General features: G+C 40.8%; 1 protein-coding gene across 4 annotated transcripts in view; it reads left to right on the forward strand.

Annotated features, from left to right (window-relative positions):
- ADGRB1 (adhesion G protein-coupled receptor B1) overlaps positions 1–18,131 on the forward strand; it is a 263,708-nt gene that overhangs the window by 225,424 nt on the left and 20,153 nt on the right. For 2 of the 4 annotated variants that reach the window (XM_051971170.1, XM_051971169.1), the window contains exons 25-27: positions 4,985–5,083; positions 14,119–14,290; positions 17,052–17,147. In XM_051971170.1, the coding sequence (XP_051827130.1) occupies positions 4,985–5,083; positions 14,119–14,290; positions 17,052–17,147 (367 nt within the window). The remainder of the gene's footprint in view (positions 1–4,984; positions 5,084–14,118; positions 14,291–17,051; positions 17,148–18,131) is intronic. The other 2 variants (XM_051971172.1, XM_051971171.1) reach the window with 1 other exon arrangement.

Consider the following 18,131-nt stretch of genomic DNA (forward strand, 5'->3'; position numbering starts at 1 on the left):
CAAGTCACTTAACCCTATTTGCCTCAGTTTCTTCATCTGTAAAATTAACCGGAGAAGGATATGACAAACCACTACAGAATCATTTCCAAAACAAACAAATGGGATCACAAAGTCAGACATGCTGAAAAAATGACTGAACAAGAAGTAACCCTCCCTCTCTCCCTCTCAATGCTGTCCATATCCTCTTAGCTTCAGTCTAGACACTCCTTTCCTTCACTCAGCTTTCCTAAAACAGGGAACAAGTTTTCCTCCAAAAAGAGATTTAATAATAATAATACCTGACATTTAGATAGCATTTTAGGGCTTTTTTTTGAAGTTTGCTTTTTAAAAATTCTGAATGTCACAAATATCTCTTCCCTCCAAAAAAGTCTATATATTAATATAGCATTTTGAGGTTTGCAAAATACTTGACATTATCTTCCTGGAGCTTCATGATAACTCTGTGAGATGCATATATGGTATTATTTCCATTTTGCAGATGAGACAGCAACATCTCAGGGAAATTAATTGATGTATCCATAATCATAATCTAATAAGAAATTAGCTCAAGACCCCCTGTCTTCTTGACTTTAATTCCAGAAACTCCTGGAATCTGTGGTGTTGTTTATTAAGGAAACTATTACAAATAATGATAGAACACCATTTCCCATCCCTGCGATATTGTAAGGTTTCAAAACACTTTCCTCATGGTGGTAGAAAGTAGGGAATCCAATACCTTTGCTCCCATTTTATAGATGAAGATGATATTGAACCTGTATTGATATCTTCCTCCTGTGATTATCATCATGGCATTTTAGGAGTTTTATCCTTGTGAATAAATTGATGGATGACTTACCCACCATAATTTCTAGGCTCCTTATAAGCTATGCCAATGGAGCGTAAGCTTTGGGGAGGTTTCAAGTGCAGACATATGAGTGGAGTTTGCCTTCTGTGTTCCATGAGATCCCTAGGTCTAAAGTAGGAGAAAAACTGACAAGTTATCCTCATCCAGCCCTCATTTTATACATCAGGGGTCTGATTTGAACACAGGTCCTCCTAACTTTGGAATTGGTGCTCTATCCACTGAGCCATCTAGCTCCCCTTGAATTATAATTTCTTTGAAAAGGGGCACAATCCTGGGAAAAAATGATGGACTAGTTACTTCATCTTACCAAACCAATATTGTTCTAGCTCTAAGTCCCCAACAATGTTTACAGTATCACATGCATATCACCCAAACCAACAATATTTGTAATTTCCCATTAGTATCACACAAATTGAACTAGGTACAATTTCAAGCACTGTATACCAATAATAAGAACAGGGGTGGGTGCAGCAGACAGAGCATCAGCTCTGAAGTTAGGAGGACCTGAGTTCAGATCTGCCCTCCGACATTTAATACTAACTAGCTGTGAGACTCTGGGCAAGTCACTTAATCCCTTTTTACCTTGCCAAAAAAAGAATTATAATTTTAAAAAAAATAAAGAAAGGGCTATTTCTTCACAAGACACAGTAGAGTGAGCACCAGTCCTGAAGTCAGAAAGACTCATCTTAATGATTTCAAATCTGGCCTCAGATACTAACTAGCTATATGAACTTGGGCACATCAATTAACCGTGTTTGCCTCAGTTTCCTCATCTGTAAAATGAGTTGGAGAAGGAAATGGCAAAAATTCCCCAGTATCTGCCAAGAAAACTCAAATGAGATCACAAAGAGTTAGACAAAACTGAACAATAACAGAATCTCTATACACACATACACATACACATACTCACACACACACACCATCACACTTTTTCATATATAATTATTATAGAAGCAGTGTAGTCTAGTGAAAAAGACCACTGCAATTTCCTTTGTGATTTCCCCTCTCTGAGTCTTTATGGCCTCCTCTATAAAATAAGAATTAGGATATATACACTATGGACTTCACAGAGTGATTGCAACAAAATTGATCTTTGAATATATCACTGAACACTCTGAGCTTTAGTTTCCTTCTCTGTTGAATAGATGTATAGAAGTGTAAGTAAGACCTGCCCAAGGAGGGTTGGGTTGGAGGGTTTAAGGAAATCATTTCTACAAAGAGCCATGCAGATGGGAGCTCTCATCATTATTTTTCATTAGTGCTTAGCCCGGGGCTTTGAACAGAATGTGGGCTCTGGAATTATCTGTCAGATGAGTATAATATTAATAGCTAGCATTTGCAAAGCATTTTACAAATATTACATCATTTGTTCTTCACAATATCCTTGGAAGGTAGGTGCTATTACTATTCCTATTTTACAGACAAGGAAACTGAGGCAGGCTGAGGATAAATAACATGTTTTTAGTCATACATTAGTAAGTGTTTGATTTGGCCTTCAGGGCCAGCATTATATCAATTGTACCTCTAGTCATATCCACATATATCCCCCAGGCTCATACTTGCTTTATGTATAAAGAAGGCATGAGCAAGCTAGAGCAGGTCCAGAAGAGTGTACTAAGCATGGTAAGGAAGGAGATGCTGAAAATAGATAGAAGGAACTGGGAATGTTTAGTCTGGAGAAGAGAAAACCCAGGGACCAGAAGATGAGGGTGGATTGGCAGGGAGAGGGAGGCAAGTTTTGTCAGCTGTCTTTAAGTATTTGAAGGGCTGTCCTGTAAAGAGGGATTAGCTTTTTTCTGCTTGGCCCCAGAAGAAGGAGCTAGATAGAGAGAGAAAGGATTATTAGTATGCAAAAGTCCCAGGCTGAAGTTTCACTTATACTGTTTGCCACATCACCTTGAATAAGTCAAGTCATTTCTCTAACCTGCTCTTTCCTTATCGATTAAAAAGAAAGGACCAGTTAATCCATCCCAACAGTTACAAGGAGGCAACTAGAAGCTCTATTTAAAGAAAGAACTTGGTTCTTTAAGAGTTAGAGCTGTTCAGCAATCAAATGAGCCAACTCAGAAAAAAGGGAACTCACTATATGTATGTGTGTGTGTGTGTGTATACATATATACATATGTATATATGTATACACACACATATGATGTTAAAATGGAAATTACATTGTTCGTTTGCGAATATAGAGTCAATACATATTCTGTTTAGAACAGCGATGGATTTGAGAGGCCCATTTCAGGGAGTTAGGTGGTACTGTAGATAGAATGCCAGTACTGGAGTCAGGAGGATATGAGTTCAAATTTGGCCTTTGACACTTACAAATTGTATGACCTTGGCAAATTACTTAATCTTGTTTGCCTCAGTTTCTTCATTTGTAAAAGTGAGCCGAAAAAAGGAAATGGCAAACTGTTCTAGTATTTTTGCCAAGAAAACTTCAAATGGGGTCATAGGCAGTGAAACATAAGTAAAATGATTCAACAATAATGCCAATCTCTTTCTTTTAGAGCTAAATAAAGAGGCACAAAAGAAATGTTTTGCTCAAGGACACATAAGCAGTGAGTGTTAGACAGAACCAGGCAAATGTTTAAGAAAAAACTGGCTCTCTGGAACAGCAGGAGTAGGGGGCAGGGAGGGTGCCACACATAACTTTAAATTTTAACCTATATTATTAAAATTTTCTCCATCACTTTAAATCTAGTGCAGTGGTGTCAAACTCAGATAAAAACAAAGACCATTAAATAAATGTACATAAAGATCCCTGCAGGTTGACTAAAAAACCCTCAAAATAACATTATCTACTGTTTTATCACATTTTTACTTAAATTGTTAATTATTTCCCAATTCTATTTTAATCTAGTTTAGTTGCAATAGGGAATGAAGGCAGGGCTGGTCATTTATTTGACACATTTATTGACTCTAGACAATCAACAAAGTACCAAATCAAGTACTGATGAGTAGCATTTGCCTATTTCAGACGGGTAAATGCTTACACTGAAAATTTTCCCATCAGCTTTTGCTAACTGGTGAGAACCAATATCAGCATACTATTGGTTAGAGATCCCAGGTCTCAAGGCTCTCATGATATTTCTCTGCCCACTGATCCTCTCTGGCTTTGGGAAAGGCAAGCCTTAAATCAGGAAGGACTGAACTTTAAGGCCTTTTCTGACTCTAGTGTTCTGAATTTGACTTCTATACCCATATGCTCTCACACACAGGTGCATTGCTGATTATAGATAGACATGTAAGCAGACATCTGTTTACACTCCTATTAGTCCATCCATCAGTCACCAGGTCTGTACTGAGCCCTGTGATGCTGAACTCTGTTACATGACTGGAAGGGGGAATTGTGGTGCTGCCCTTGAGAAGGTCAGAACTACAGGGAGATGGACAGATATCACACACACACACACACACACACACACACACACACGGCACACAGGTATATGCAAACATACACACATACATAGATATTCAGCTCTAGACCCACTTTTCCCCACTGTGATATAAATAGATACCCAGATAATCAATTTCTTCAACTTTCCAGGACAGGAATTCAAAGCTGATGCAGTAAATGAAGCAGTAGCCCTGGAGTTAGGAGGACCTGGGTTCAAATGCAGTCTCAGATACTTGACACTCATGAGCTAGATGACACTGGACAAGTCTCTTAACTTTGATTGCCTCAGGGGAAATAAACTGAATAATAAATCCCACCAAACCCCCTTCCCTATGGCACAGGATCCCTTCCAACATAATCCCTGACCCTCCCAGCCCTCCCAAGCAGCAGCTTCAGCTACATACTTTGCCCCCTTTCCTCCCAGGGCTGCTGCCAGTCAGGAATCAGGGACAGAGCTGGGCTTGCCCTATCACCTTCCCCAGAATCTCAGAGCAAGCCTGGGCCAGAGACTGGACTGGGAGACACTCCACTCCTCGGTGCTGGTGAACCTTTTCCTATATTTCTTCTTCCCCACCTTCTTCCTTCCTTCCCCGGTGCATCCGTCCTTCCATCCTCTAGACCTTCCCTTCCCTAATAAGTTTGGGGTTCTTTCCCTTCTTTCTCCTTTTCTTAGCCCCCTTTTCTTTTGTGTTCTGAGAGCAAAAGATATTTGGTTTTGTTTCAGTCTTTGATTTCACTTCCAGTCAGATGGCAGTGCCCCTGTATGGTCTGGCCTTGAAATGTGCCAAGTGCGGAGTGGTTTCTGCGGCCCAAGAGACAGCGGCCACCACCAGTAATGCCATGTTAGTGCAGCCCCTTTCCCCCTCTTTGCTCCTCACCTCCTGCCTCTCTTACCCTTCCCATTCTTATGGAGGCCCTCTTGCCCTTCCTGCTTAATATCACCCAATCTCCTGGAATTTTTTTCCTTCCTTCCTTCCTTCCTTCCTTCCTTCCTTCCTTCCTTCCTTCCTTCTTTCCTTCTTCCTTCCTTCCTTCCTTCCTTCCTTCCCTCCTTTCTTCCTTCCTTCCTTTGTTCCTCCCTCCCCCAGTTCCTTCCTTTCTTCCTTCCTTTGTCTCTCCCTCCCTCTTTTTCCTTCCTTCCTTCCTTTCTTCCTTCCTTTCTTTGTTCCTCCCTCCCTCCCTTTTTTCTTTCCTCCCGCCTTTCCTTCCTCCCTCTTTCCCTCCCTTCCTCCTTCCTTCTCCCCTCCATCTTTTGTCCTGGCTCTTCCTTTCTACCCCACCTCCTCTTCCATCTTGGGTTTTCTTATCTCCTCTGAAATGAGGCAAGGGAAGTATCTGGAGTTAGTCTGTGATCAAGAGAGCAAGACTCAGTCTGAGATTAGGTTCATGATTCCTTCTCTAGTTGGGATCAAGGTTCAGGTTTAAGGTTCTGTATCTAGTCAGAATTAGGGCATTTGTTTGGGCTCAGTCCATTGTCATAGTTATAATTCAATCTATGCTTACAATTAGGTCTCAGCCTTTGGTCAGGTTTGACAGTTTGTGGAGGGTCTCCAGCCATGGTCAAATCTCTATCTGCAACCAGGGTCAAGCTCAGGTCTCTCTCTGTCTATGACTGGGCAGAAGTTCAAGTTGAAGCTTGATATTAAAGGATCTCTCTGGGGTTATAGAAGAGAGTCTTCTTAGAGGGAGTAATTGAGTTTGTAAGATGAGGAAGGTTTCATGAGATAATCAATCCTAGGCCCCCTCCATGCTCTAAATTCTATGTTCCCAGGGCCCACGCCAGAATCAGATCTATTACTCTAGATTAATTTTGATTAAACTCAAATGTATGAAGCACCTAAGTGTTCAGAGCCCTATTAGACTCATTGTTAAAAGACAAAAAAAAATATACTCCTTTTCAAGGTTCAATAGTCTTGCTAATAGACCATTGTGATTCTGACTTTTACATGTCCTATTTTGAAGAGTCTGGAATCTTCAGGAATAGCTCCTAGGAGGAGGTGCTGAGGATTGAATTTTGAAGAAAATACAGGATTTCATGCAGATAAATAAGAGGAAGGGTCTCCCCTCACAAGATGAAGGGCTGAGCCTGGCTTATATAAGAAACCAGCCTGACTGGGACAGGATGAAGCACATAGGGATATTAGAAGCACCAAAGGTACTTGAACAGGAAAGTAATGAGACCTTGAGCAGGGTACCTAGGAGAGAAACAAGTAAAACAAAAACAGTGAAAAACAGAAAACAGAAACAAATGAAGAAAAAGTGAGGATGGAATACTGTGAGAGAATATTTAGTTAGACTGATTCAGGACCCAACACAATGGGCATTAATGGCACCTTCGTCTTCTAGGGAAAAGAAATATTCACTTTCTGAAGGTCCTGGCTGGGTCTTGAGATTCCCCATTGTTTAATCTCATTCTAATTCAATTGGAGCATTTATTGTGTGTTAGGTATGATTGGGAGGGGTTAATGCAGAGAAGAGAAGGAAAAGGGATAGAGATCAGCAGTAATACACTATCTTTATATAGCACTTTCCTATAATAATATATATTTTCTATACTAATAATAGCACAAAAGCATGACTCCATTTGTTCCACATGATATCCCTTATAGATAGGTAGTGTATTATAATTATCCACATTGTGAAGAAACAGGGGTCAGAAGAGATGAATGTTCTGACCAAGGCTGCCCAGTTAAAGTAAAATTTGTCCTTGATTTACTGTATGATCTTGGGTAAGTAATTTTCTACATTTGAGCCTCAGTTTCTTGACCTTGTGAAAATGAATGAATATTTTAAAAAGCACTTATTATGTGCTAAGCACTAGAGAATACAAATAGAAAAAATGAGAAGGTTTTTATTCTCAAGGAACTCACATGCTAATTGGGAGAAATAATATTACATAAAAGAGGATTCAGTTTCAAGGCAGAAAAGAAAGTCCTGGATGTCCTAATGTTTCTGCAGAGCTTCTTAGCTCATAGTTTTTGTTTAAATGACAGCACTGGGGATCTGCAGGAGATATTGGTGGGACAGATAAGAAGGCCTAGAGGACTTAAGGGGTCAGGATGAGCAGACAGTAACATCTAATGACCATCCATCTCACTGGAAGAGTTGGTGACTTCCATTTAGCACCTAGGTGATGGCAAGTTTTTTGCTGGAGCTTGCTTCCTCCCTTTCTAGATGGGTTCTAAGACCATCTATCTGTAACTAGGAGAGAGTTCTGGGACACAATTTTTTTCATCTTTAAAAGGAAATTTCTTCAAGGGAGTTGGAAGAAATCATTTCAAAGGCTCTTTTCAGCTCTTAATCTGTATTTTCCATGCTCTGTGACTCTTTGTACTCTAGGTCCTGAGAATTTGTGCCTTCTGAGCTTTAAGGGGCTTCAACTTCTTGAAATACATTAGGGAGTTGCACATTTTCCCTTATCTTTTTTTCTTTGGATCACTGTATTGACATAGACCTGAAAAGAACCTTGAAAACATCTACTCCAACCTCTACAAATGAGGAAAGTGAGGGTCAGAAAGTAAAATGACTGATTCAGGATCACACAAGTAATAAGTGGCAGAGGCAGGATTTGGACTGAGGTCCAGAGGATAGCATGGAGTCAGGGAGACCTGAATTCAAATATGGCCTCAGATACTTACTAACAGTGTGACTCTGGAACAAGTTATTTAGCCCTATTTGCCTCAATTTCCTCATCTGTAAAATGTTCTGGGGAAGGAAATGGAAAACTAACTCAGTATTTCTGCCAAGTAAACCCCTAATGGGGTCACAAAGATTTGGACACAACTGAAACAATTCTCACCCCTGCCTCCAAATTCAGCACTCTTTCCATTGCACATTTGCTATAAAATTCCTGAGACTGAGTGTGGAGTTGTTAAAATGATATAATTTCTAGTCCCATGGTTGTGACCCATGGTGAAAGCCTTAGTTATGTTTTAATCAGCTGTTGACATTTTCACAGAACCCCTCCTAAAACTTCTTAGCCCAAGATTAGCCCACTGGGTAGGTGAATTATGAAGACACTAGACAATTAATAGAATTGTTGTGTTCTTCCTATTCCAATATTACTCTCCCACCCCCATCATCAACATGATTATCATTAACATTTTCAAGATGCTTTCTCTATAGTAGGTAGGGTAGGGAGTATACAAATAATTTTCTCCCATTTCATAGAAAGAGAAAGAGTCCCAGAGAGTGTAAGAGCCTGCCACAACATTTGAGAGGTCACATGGTATAGTAGAAGGAATGCTATATCTGGAGTCAGAAGGTCTTGGATTTGAATCCTGGCTCTGGGAACTTATTAATTATATGACTATTGACAAAACATTTAATCTCTCAGCCTCAGTTTACTGATTGGTAAAATAGGTATAATGACATTTGTTGCACAGATGTTTTAATCAGATAAAGTTTCTGGAAAACTTTATAAATGTTAAAGTGCTATATAAATGTTGGCTATTATTAATAGTAATATCATTATCATTATGTAGAAGATGAAGGGCTTAAGTCCAGGACCTAAACTCCAAATCTGGAACTCATCCCACTGCACCCCAAGAACTGCTTAGGAAGCCTGAGAGGGAAAAGGTTGGTGGAACACAAGAGAGACTTATGAAAAGGAAAGAGACCAAAGAGAGAGAGTCTGGATATTATCTCATCATTTAGGTCTTTCTAAGCCCTCCTAGAGCCATTGCTCGGGAGAGACTTGGGCATCCTGCCTAGCAACCAGGCCGAGGCTACAAGCCTTGATGCCCCAGCTGATGCAGGTTTGGGATAGGTAAGGACACAGCAGAAAGTTAATGTCACCAAGATCACAATTTCCTTTTCTTTGCTGTCTGGTTGTATTTACAGAGAAAAAAAAAAAAGCATTTCTGTCTATGAACTATGCTCTACACCTGATCACAGAAAGAGCTCTGATTTGGGTCATTGAGCACTAATCCTGGTTGTAGACTGAGGAACCTATAGGCTGATCCCTAATTTTGGCCCCAGATTGAGTCCTGAAGCTGGGTCCTAACTCTGTTTAAAATCTGGGGTTCTTAACCATTTTGTGTCATAAACTTCTTTGGCAGTCTGGTAAAAGTTAGACTAAAAACTGCCAAAATGAACCTATGGATTTTAAAAAATAATTTAATTAAACATTTATTAAGTACCTACGTAAGTGCTGGAAATAACAAAAAAGAGGCAAAAGATAGTTCCTGACCTCAATAAATATGACCTAATAAAATAAACAATTATAATCTAATTGACAGAAATACTTCATGTCAATTAGAGATTAATGAAAATAAAGACACAATGCTTATTCATTAAACCCCAACTCTATCTCCAAACAGCTATATTCTAGCCCTGCCTATAGACTGAGTTCTAAACAAAATCAAAGTGCAAAGTGTACATGGATGGTCCAATACATCCCGCTTCCCCTACTGGAGACATAGCTTAGAACTTAGAGCCCCCACCTGCTGATGTGATTTAGGACTCTGTACTTTATTCACAGAATTTGGTATTTATTGCTAGATCTCTGTGAATACTAGGTTCCTATGTCACAGGAGAGTTAGTGTTAACTGATGTCCAAATCAGGTTCTGTGCATGAGATAGAGACCTTCTGATGGTTTTATATTTATAAGGATTTGCCAACATTAATGGTCAAATCAAAAGGCTAATTTACCTAGTTTCCACTTCTGCTAAAATCCCATTAGTAACATAGGATTCAGATGATTTAGGAAACATAATCTGTATCCTTGAAAAGGCCTAAATTTCTTGGGCCTTGCCCTCAGGGAATTTCTACTCTGATAAAAATATCCCTTTGATCATTCAGGATGTAGGGTCACTACAAAATAACTGACAAGCTAATATACCATATAGTAGACTGGATCCCTTCTTAGATTCCTAGTTCAACCAGAAAAATGCAGAAAGTGAGGTTGGAGATGAATGCAGCCAGCAAAGAAGGAGACACCCCACAGTTGAGAAGGAAAGTAGAATAGCATTATCCCCAGCCCCAGGCAGGACTGTTGCTCAGGGAGTGTGATCTATTGGGTAGGGCTCTGTATCTGAAGTCAGGAGATAATGATACCAATCCCTCACCAAGTCTCACACAAACTCTGGCAAATCATTTTTTTTTCTGAGAGTTGGTTTCCTCTTCTATAAAGAAGGGAACAGGGGGAAGAGTAAACCTCATATTTCCTAACTTAAAGTAATTTAGAAATGGGAATATGTATTATTATTAAACCAAGATTTCAAGGTGGGAGAAGTGAGAAGGATGCTTTAAACTCTATTGCTGTTCCCAGGAAGCATTTGCTCTGTCTTGCCCCTAGAGAGTCTTAAAAGGTCTTGGGAGAGAGAGGGCAAGAGAAATGGAAACAATGGGTTTCTTCATCAGGAAAATGGAAGGCTCTTATAGTCTGATTGGGTCAACAATTCTGAGAGAATGGGAAGATGTAAAAATGTCAAAAAAAAAATGGACTCCTCCATTCCTTCCCCACCCACCTCTGTTCACTCTACTCACACTACCAAACCACCACAGTATTAGGTTAAACTTCCAAAGAAAGAACCATTCCAAAAAGAAAATGACAGGCCACATAGTGAGCTCCCCTCACTAGAGATCTTCAGGTCGAGAAGCTGGATTTAGGCAGTATTGTAGAAGGGATTCCTGCTGATGTACTGGCTGAATAAGATGATCTTGGAAGCTCTTCCACTTGGGAAATTCTGTGAAACATCCACTAGGTTTCAGAAAAAAAGAATGTACCCTGAGGGTACATATGTGAATGTGTGTTGTATGTATTTTGTATGTATCCTATGCACGCATGTGTTTTGTGTGAGAATCCATATCTTGTCTGTATAAATGGAAAGCTGTGGATATATATTCAGTAGAGCTGGGTATAAGACTCCATTCTGAACTTTGCTAGTCATATGATTTTAGACAAGGCCCTTTTCCATACTTCCTTTCTCTGGGTTTCAGTTTCTCCCTTTGGAAAGAAAGGAGGTTCATAGATAGTCTTTCCAATCTAGTATTATGTGATTCCCTGTATGTGTACATGTGTGGATATATGTGCATTGTGTGTATATTTGTGTGTGGTATGAGAGTTCCACCTCATCCCAGTAATTGGACACTCCTTTCTTGTAAGAAAGATTGCTTCTGGAAGGTGTCCTAACCCAGTTCCCGAGCAGGTTTCCTCCTTGTCTTGAAGCTTCAGGGACTTTGGGCACAACTGGACAAGCCCTTATTATCTCCAGTGCTCCTTCCCCCCTTTCCTGTTACTTCCCTCAGTCCTCTCCTGGATTCCCCAGGCCCTCCCACTTGCCTATCCATCCTTTCCTCCTTTTAATCCTTCTCTTTGAGCTCCTATCTTCCCTCTCTAGCTTCTCTCCTTTCCCCAACCTTCTCCTTTTTGCTGCCTCCATGTCCTTCTGCCCATGTCCTGTCCTGTCCTGTCCAGTCCCGTCTTGGCCCCATGGGGATGGGAAAAGGGGAAGGGGGAGGAGCAGGGGAGGGATGATAGATGGGAGGGAAGCCCAGGGACGCATCTACTGCCTTTGAACAGACCAGAGACAATCTGTCAGGAGTCCTCAATACATAGGTAAGGAATGAGCCACTGGATTCAATTATCAGCTGAGTTCAAGTAGACTATTAACCTGTCAGAGTCCCTACTGTGGGTCCAGCTCTGTACTCCCTGCCACAGTGGTGGAGACAGGGGGAAAAATGGGCCAGACTCTGTCCTTAGCAAGTCATGGGATCAGAGAAGAAAAAACTCAAACCTGGTCCTGAGGGAATCCACAATCTAGGGCAGGCAGAGGAACAAACTTATGGCTGCTCTCTGAGAGCTTACACTTTGAATAGGAAGATAAGACATCCATAAAAAAGATAACATGTTGCAAGGCCCAAATAGTAAAGTATTCTATTTCTCTGGTTCTGTATGACTTCCTCCTTCCCAAGTTCTCTCTTTCTATCCTCTGTTCTCTCAGTCCTCCTCTCTCTCCTTTTCTTTTTCTCCCTCACTACATTCCCTCTTTATCTCCTCCTGTCCCCCGCTTTCTTCCTCTTTTTCCCTCTTTCTCTTCTGGTCTCTCTGTCTCTGTCTCTGTCTCTGTGTCTTTCTCTCTCTATCTGTCTCTCTCTTTCCCTTCCTTCCTGCTTCCCTCCCTCTCTTTCTGCTTCTCTCTGTTTCTTCTCTCTTCTCTCCTCTCTCCTCTCCAGTTCTTTCCTTCTCTGCATTCTCTTTCTCTGCTCTAATGACATATCTGAAAAAAAGGGCATATTGCAAATAAACAGAGAAAAATAAGAGTAGTTCTCCAGGAGAAAAACCTAATCCAAATGTCTAACTAGCTCTAAAAAGAAAGAAAAGAAGGGATATGCCCAAAAACAAACCTAAAATTTCCTAAGGAAAAAGGTCAAGAGACTATAGATGGTCACATAATGCATATGCTTTATTTATTTAGCACAGCTCCCGAAATGGGAAGGGGGTTGATGTTTGATGACCCTTCTTCAGGAGAAAGATTGAAAAATCTGCATTCTAAAAGGATGGAACCAGTACCTATTTTCTGAGGACATTTGGTGTCAAGGAGAATGGGAAGGGAGCTAGAGGTCAGGACCCATTTTTCACTCCTTGAGGATCCTGGTATTCCTTTTCTTGGGGGAAGATGGCTTGTGATTGGGCAACATTTGTCAGGTTTCATATTGACTCTTTTATTCCTGGATTCTGTGTAACTAAACCCAAATCCCTGGAGTGAAGTTTGGCCATCTTGTCCTACCAGATCTGAGCCCATCCTCCCTTGATGGAGGACTTTGGGGAAGTGAAAAAAACAATTTTTGCTCCCTTCTTTCCCAAAATATCTCGTTCCACATTCCCTAGGTCCTGCTAGTGTTTGGAGGGTTCTGATCACCATGGTAACATGAGAGAAGACCCTGCTGTTGCCTAGCTACAGCCATAGACCCCCTGTGGGACTGGCCCCTAGATTCCTCTTGCTAGCTGTTTCCCAATTTCATTGAAGAACTTGGGAACCTAGGAGAAAGGAGCAATGGAGAGTTCAGGGCAAGTCCCAACTTCACATTGCCCAGCCTCAGCTGCTGAACCTCCAAGAGTTAGAGATTTCCCGTGGAGAGATACAGGGAAAAAGAGGAGGAAAGTTTCATGATCAGAAAGTTCTTTTTGACCAAGAATGACCAAAAGAGACACAAGGGAAAAGAAAGATTAAAAAACCAGAGAGATAGGTCCAGAACCAGAAATAAGACAGAGTAACAAACATAGAGAGAAGTAGAAATAAATGAAAAAGACAGACAGACATAGACCCAGAGAGAGAGGTAAGGTAAGAGACTGGAAGAGAAAAAACAGAGATGGGTCCAGAAGAACAATGCAGAGAGAAACCAACAATGAGACAGAGACAGAGAAACAGAAGCTGAGTGAGAAGAGAGAGCAGAAGGCTGAGACAGAAACAGGGAGAGAGAGAAGCTGTTATGAGTAAAAATACATAGGGAAAGACAGAGAGACAAATGCCACAAGGAAGGAAGGTTGGAGGGCCCAGGGTGGGGGATTATTCTGTTCCCCAAACAAAGAGTCCCCTTTTCTCTTCCATCTCTTTGCTGAAATTGGGTGGTCAAGAAGTCTGCTTATCTAGGCTTTTCCTATTTGTTCTTTTAAGAACAAGACCTGTAGATTGGATAACCTTCTCCATGCTTTTCTCTGTTGAGCTCCAGAAGCATTCCTAGATTAGCTCTTGTCTCTGGTTGGTTCTTGGGCTTTCCCAACTTCCCTTGGGGCTCTCCTCCTGGGCAGATGGTGGGCAGTGGGAGTCAGGAGGTGGGAAGCCCAAGTTGTGAGAACTTCCTTCCTCCCTATGATGGGAACAGACATTATCACCTCTTATCTAACCCTCCTCTCTGCCATCCTTCCTGCAGGGCCTCTCTATGGAGCTCCTGCGTGGTGCTGCCTCTCCTGGCCCTCACCTGGATGTCTGCCGTCCTGGCTGTCACCGATCGGCGCTCTGCCCTCTTCCAGATCCTCTTCGCCGTCTTCGACTCCCTGGAGGGTTTTGTCATCGTGATGGTACATTGCATCCTCCGGCGTGAGGTGGGCCATCTCCTAGGGATGCACTACACACTCAGCCATATGCACTGAATTCACGAAGCCTTGGCTAGCCAGTCCAACCTAAGCACTGAGAGAGAAGGGGAATTATGGCCCGGCTTCCAGAAGTCTATGGTCCAGAGACCAAATACTGACGGCATCCTGGCCTGGCTGTTGTGATCTTACTCCATATCACCATTTTCCTTTCTGGGTTATGGATTCCTGTCTGGAAACTGAGGGAGGTGAACTAAATAATCTGTACATGTTATTCTTCATGCTAATTTTCTGTGTTCCAAGATCCAACTTTGGCATTCCACATTCTAAGTCCCCTTCCATTTTTGACATTCCATTCTATGATCCAAAACCCATCCTGGCTTTGATATTCTATATTTTAGGGTTCCTTCATTCTAAGATTATGAGATTTTAAGTGATAAAATCTATAATACAGATGACAAGTACTATGGCCAATGATCTACACTGGAAAAAAATATAGCAACAACTATAATACAAACTAACTCCATAAATGCTTAAAGAGTTATTATCAGTGAAGTGAAATTCAAGGAAAGCTTGAGTTTTAACCACTTGCCCCAAGGTGAGGAATATTAAAGCGAGGTGAACTTGATGTCAGGGCTCAAATTGAGGCTCAGATTCTCAGCTACTCATGCGATGTTGGGTAAGACACTTCTCTCTGCTCATTTTCCCCTTTATAAGCAGAGGCCATTGAATCTACTATCAATGAGGTCTCTCCCAGCTCTTCATCCCATGATCATCTTGAGGGTCAGCATAGTACTATAGAAATAATCCTCAGTTTTTAATCAGATAACTTGTATTTGAAACCTGATTTCTGCTCTCTTACTGTTAATATGAACTTGAACACATCACAACCTCTCTAAACCTTTGCATTTTTGTCAAATTAGAATTAAGGTTGACTTAACTATTTTAAAGGTGCCTCCCACCTGAAAATGGATAGCCACTGCCAATACCATTGTCAGCCCATGATGAGATTAGACGAAATGACCCACTAAGGTTCCTCCCAATTCTAAACCTGTGATCCCATGATCATATGAATCTTTTTTTCTGCTTATTTTACTGTAAGTAGCTCACAATATTCCTCAGTCTAGTACACTTCCATGATTTCATTGACACATCACTCTCCTCTAAGACAATTGACTCTTTTTTAGTAGCCAATCCCCTTAACTCGAGCTGGTTGCCTTTTTTTCTTAATTTGTGAATGTACATAATTTCCTCAATTTGAAAAACATTGTTCAATTCCTATTATAAACAATAGATGGATGGGTAGATAGATGATAGATGCATAGACAGATAAGAGAGATGATTAGATAAAAATGGAGAAAAATAAGAAATAGAGATAGATATTAGATAAATATAGGTATAGATCGATGTAGATAGGTAGGTAAACAGGTCATTTACTTTCATGTTTACTGTTGCCACGTATTGGTAAGCAACAGGATCCAAACATAAGGAAGTCAGACAGTCCTTGTATTCAAGGAGCTTATAATCTAATAGAGGAAGACAATATACATAGAAGAACTGTAAAAGGGGTCAGGGGATAGAAAAGGTTGCCTATGTTGGATGAGCACTAATTTAGAGAATATCTGAACTGTTCAATCATAAGGTCAGGAGTATAGCAAGTGATGGTAGAATAGGGAGATATCAGAGGAAGAGTCAGACAGGAGAAATAGGAGGTTGGTATAAGGGGAAAGAACTTTGGAATTGAAGATCATAGATATGGCAAAGTTGTGGTTAATAGTGATATCTTAGATGTGACCATCCTTATTATATAGGTCATGGGGAAAAAGAAGGCTTATGAACAGAGAGGGTAGAGTGTCAAAGGCATATCAATGCACATACTGTAGTTTCCAGATGTGAGGTCAGGGTTTAACAAGAAGGTTAAAATTGAGCCAAATAGTGAACTTCTTCAGAAAGTAGGAAGAATGTTCTGGGAAGGATGAGTTTAGCAAGAATCTAGATCAGAAGATATTGACAGATTGAGTGAACTCCATTCTGAATGATGATAGCAAAGGGATAAGGAACACTGAATGCCTATTGTGCTTTTTCATATAACATGTTGGAAGTCGTGAACAAAAAAGTCTTCAGTGATAGAGATAGAGGTGTCTTCTAGAGGGGTTTCAGTTTATTTAAAGAGCTAAAGTTGGAAAGAGTGCGAAATGAACAGATCTAGAATAAAGTTTGCAAACAACAGCACAGGGCTTTCAGAACCTACATCGGGACCAGGAGGGCAAAGGAGGATCTGAATGGGAGACAGAAAAAGTTGAACTGGCATGATTGAGAGCAGGGGAGGAAAGAAAGGATTGTCAACAAAGCAGATACTAATTCTGAATCCCAGAGAGAAGGAAGATGGCCCCCTGAGCCTAGAGATTTCTTATAGTGCCTTATTATTACAGCACAGCTAACTCTGCCTCAATTTTCCTCATCTGTAAAGTGGAAATTATAATAGCACTGCCTATCTCAGAAGGGCTGCTGTGAAGGAGGTACTTTGTAAAACTTAAAGGGACTCTTTAACTGTGAGCTGTTATTATTTATTCTCTGTAATTCCCTTCAGCAGGTAAGTTTATTCCCAATCTCCCAATTTATGGAAATCTCAGACTTCTTCAAGATTGTCAGCCCCTTGCAGACAGGTGTTGCGTATACCAATTTTGCGATAATGAGGATTAGATTGTTGTTGACATTGTATTTTTGGTTGCTGTAGCACTCTTCATGACCACTTGATGCTCTTTTTTCCCAGGTTCAGGATGCTGTGAAGTGTCGGGTGGTAGATCGTCAGGAGGAAGGCAATGGTGACTCAGGGGGATCTTTTCAGAATGGCCATGCACAGCTTATGGTAGGACCCTATATCTTCATGGCCCCTAACCCCAGCTGAGCCTGGGGTCACAAAGTCATGGGGGTCTCAGTTGCTCACTTTTCTCATTTTAAAAATGAGGATAAATCATATTTGTAATACCTATCTATCTCACAAGTATTTTGTAAACCTTTATTCTGTCACAGAAATAGAAACTTTCATTATCAAACAGCAGTGGCAGCCAATTCAACAAGCTTCCTTATTTGGAAATGGGATATTTGGCCTGGCCAAAAAATGACTTAGGGGTGGTATGAGATTATATTTGAATAACCAAAGGCCACTTTATGGCCTTTATGGTCTTTTGCTTGACCCCACAGACAGAACTAGATGCAGTAGGTGCAATTACAGAGAAGCAAACTTAGGCTCAAATGTGAGAATAAAAAGACATTCTTAAGAGTTAGAACTGTCCCAGAGTGAAATGTGCCCACCTAAGAAGTATTGATTTTGCTGTCATTGGAGGTCTTGAAGGAGAAGTTGGATAACCACTTGTTAGGACTGTTTTAAGGAGGATTCCTCTGTAGGATTAGATAGACTCAGATCCTTCCCAGCTCTCTCGGACTGTGTTTATAAGACTGAGGACCTAGATAAAATAGCAGAGCCTTCATGAAAAATAGATGTGGACTTCTTCTAGATGGGATATTATCTGGATGTTAGGATAGTCCCCTTCAATTCTGTTCCCCTGTCTGGGGCTCACCTGGACTCAGAAATCTCTTTTCTGTCCTTAGCTCACTTGAGATGGAAGTTTAGGATTTTCATCCAAGCTTTGCCATTCTCAGATTCTGAAGGACTTGGGTTCAAATGCCACTTTATATTGTCTGTGTGACCCGAAAACAATCATTTAACTTAGGACCAGACATTGCAGAGTAGTTGCTGGACTGCCTTGGATCAAAGGGGTACTTCAGTAGGAGTTACCTGGTTGCGTACAACAATTGAATCATCTCTCTCAAACCTCAATTAAATTAATCT

This window comes from Antechinus flavipes, chromosome 1 (genome assembly GCF_016432865.1).
Source record: "Antechinus flavipes isolate AdamAnt ecotype Samford, QLD, Australia chromosome 1, AdamAnt_v2, whole genome shotgun sequence".
Taxonomy (NCBI): Eukaryota; Metazoa; Chordata; class Mammalia; order Dasyuromorphia; family Dasyuridae; genus Antechinus; species Antechinus flavipes.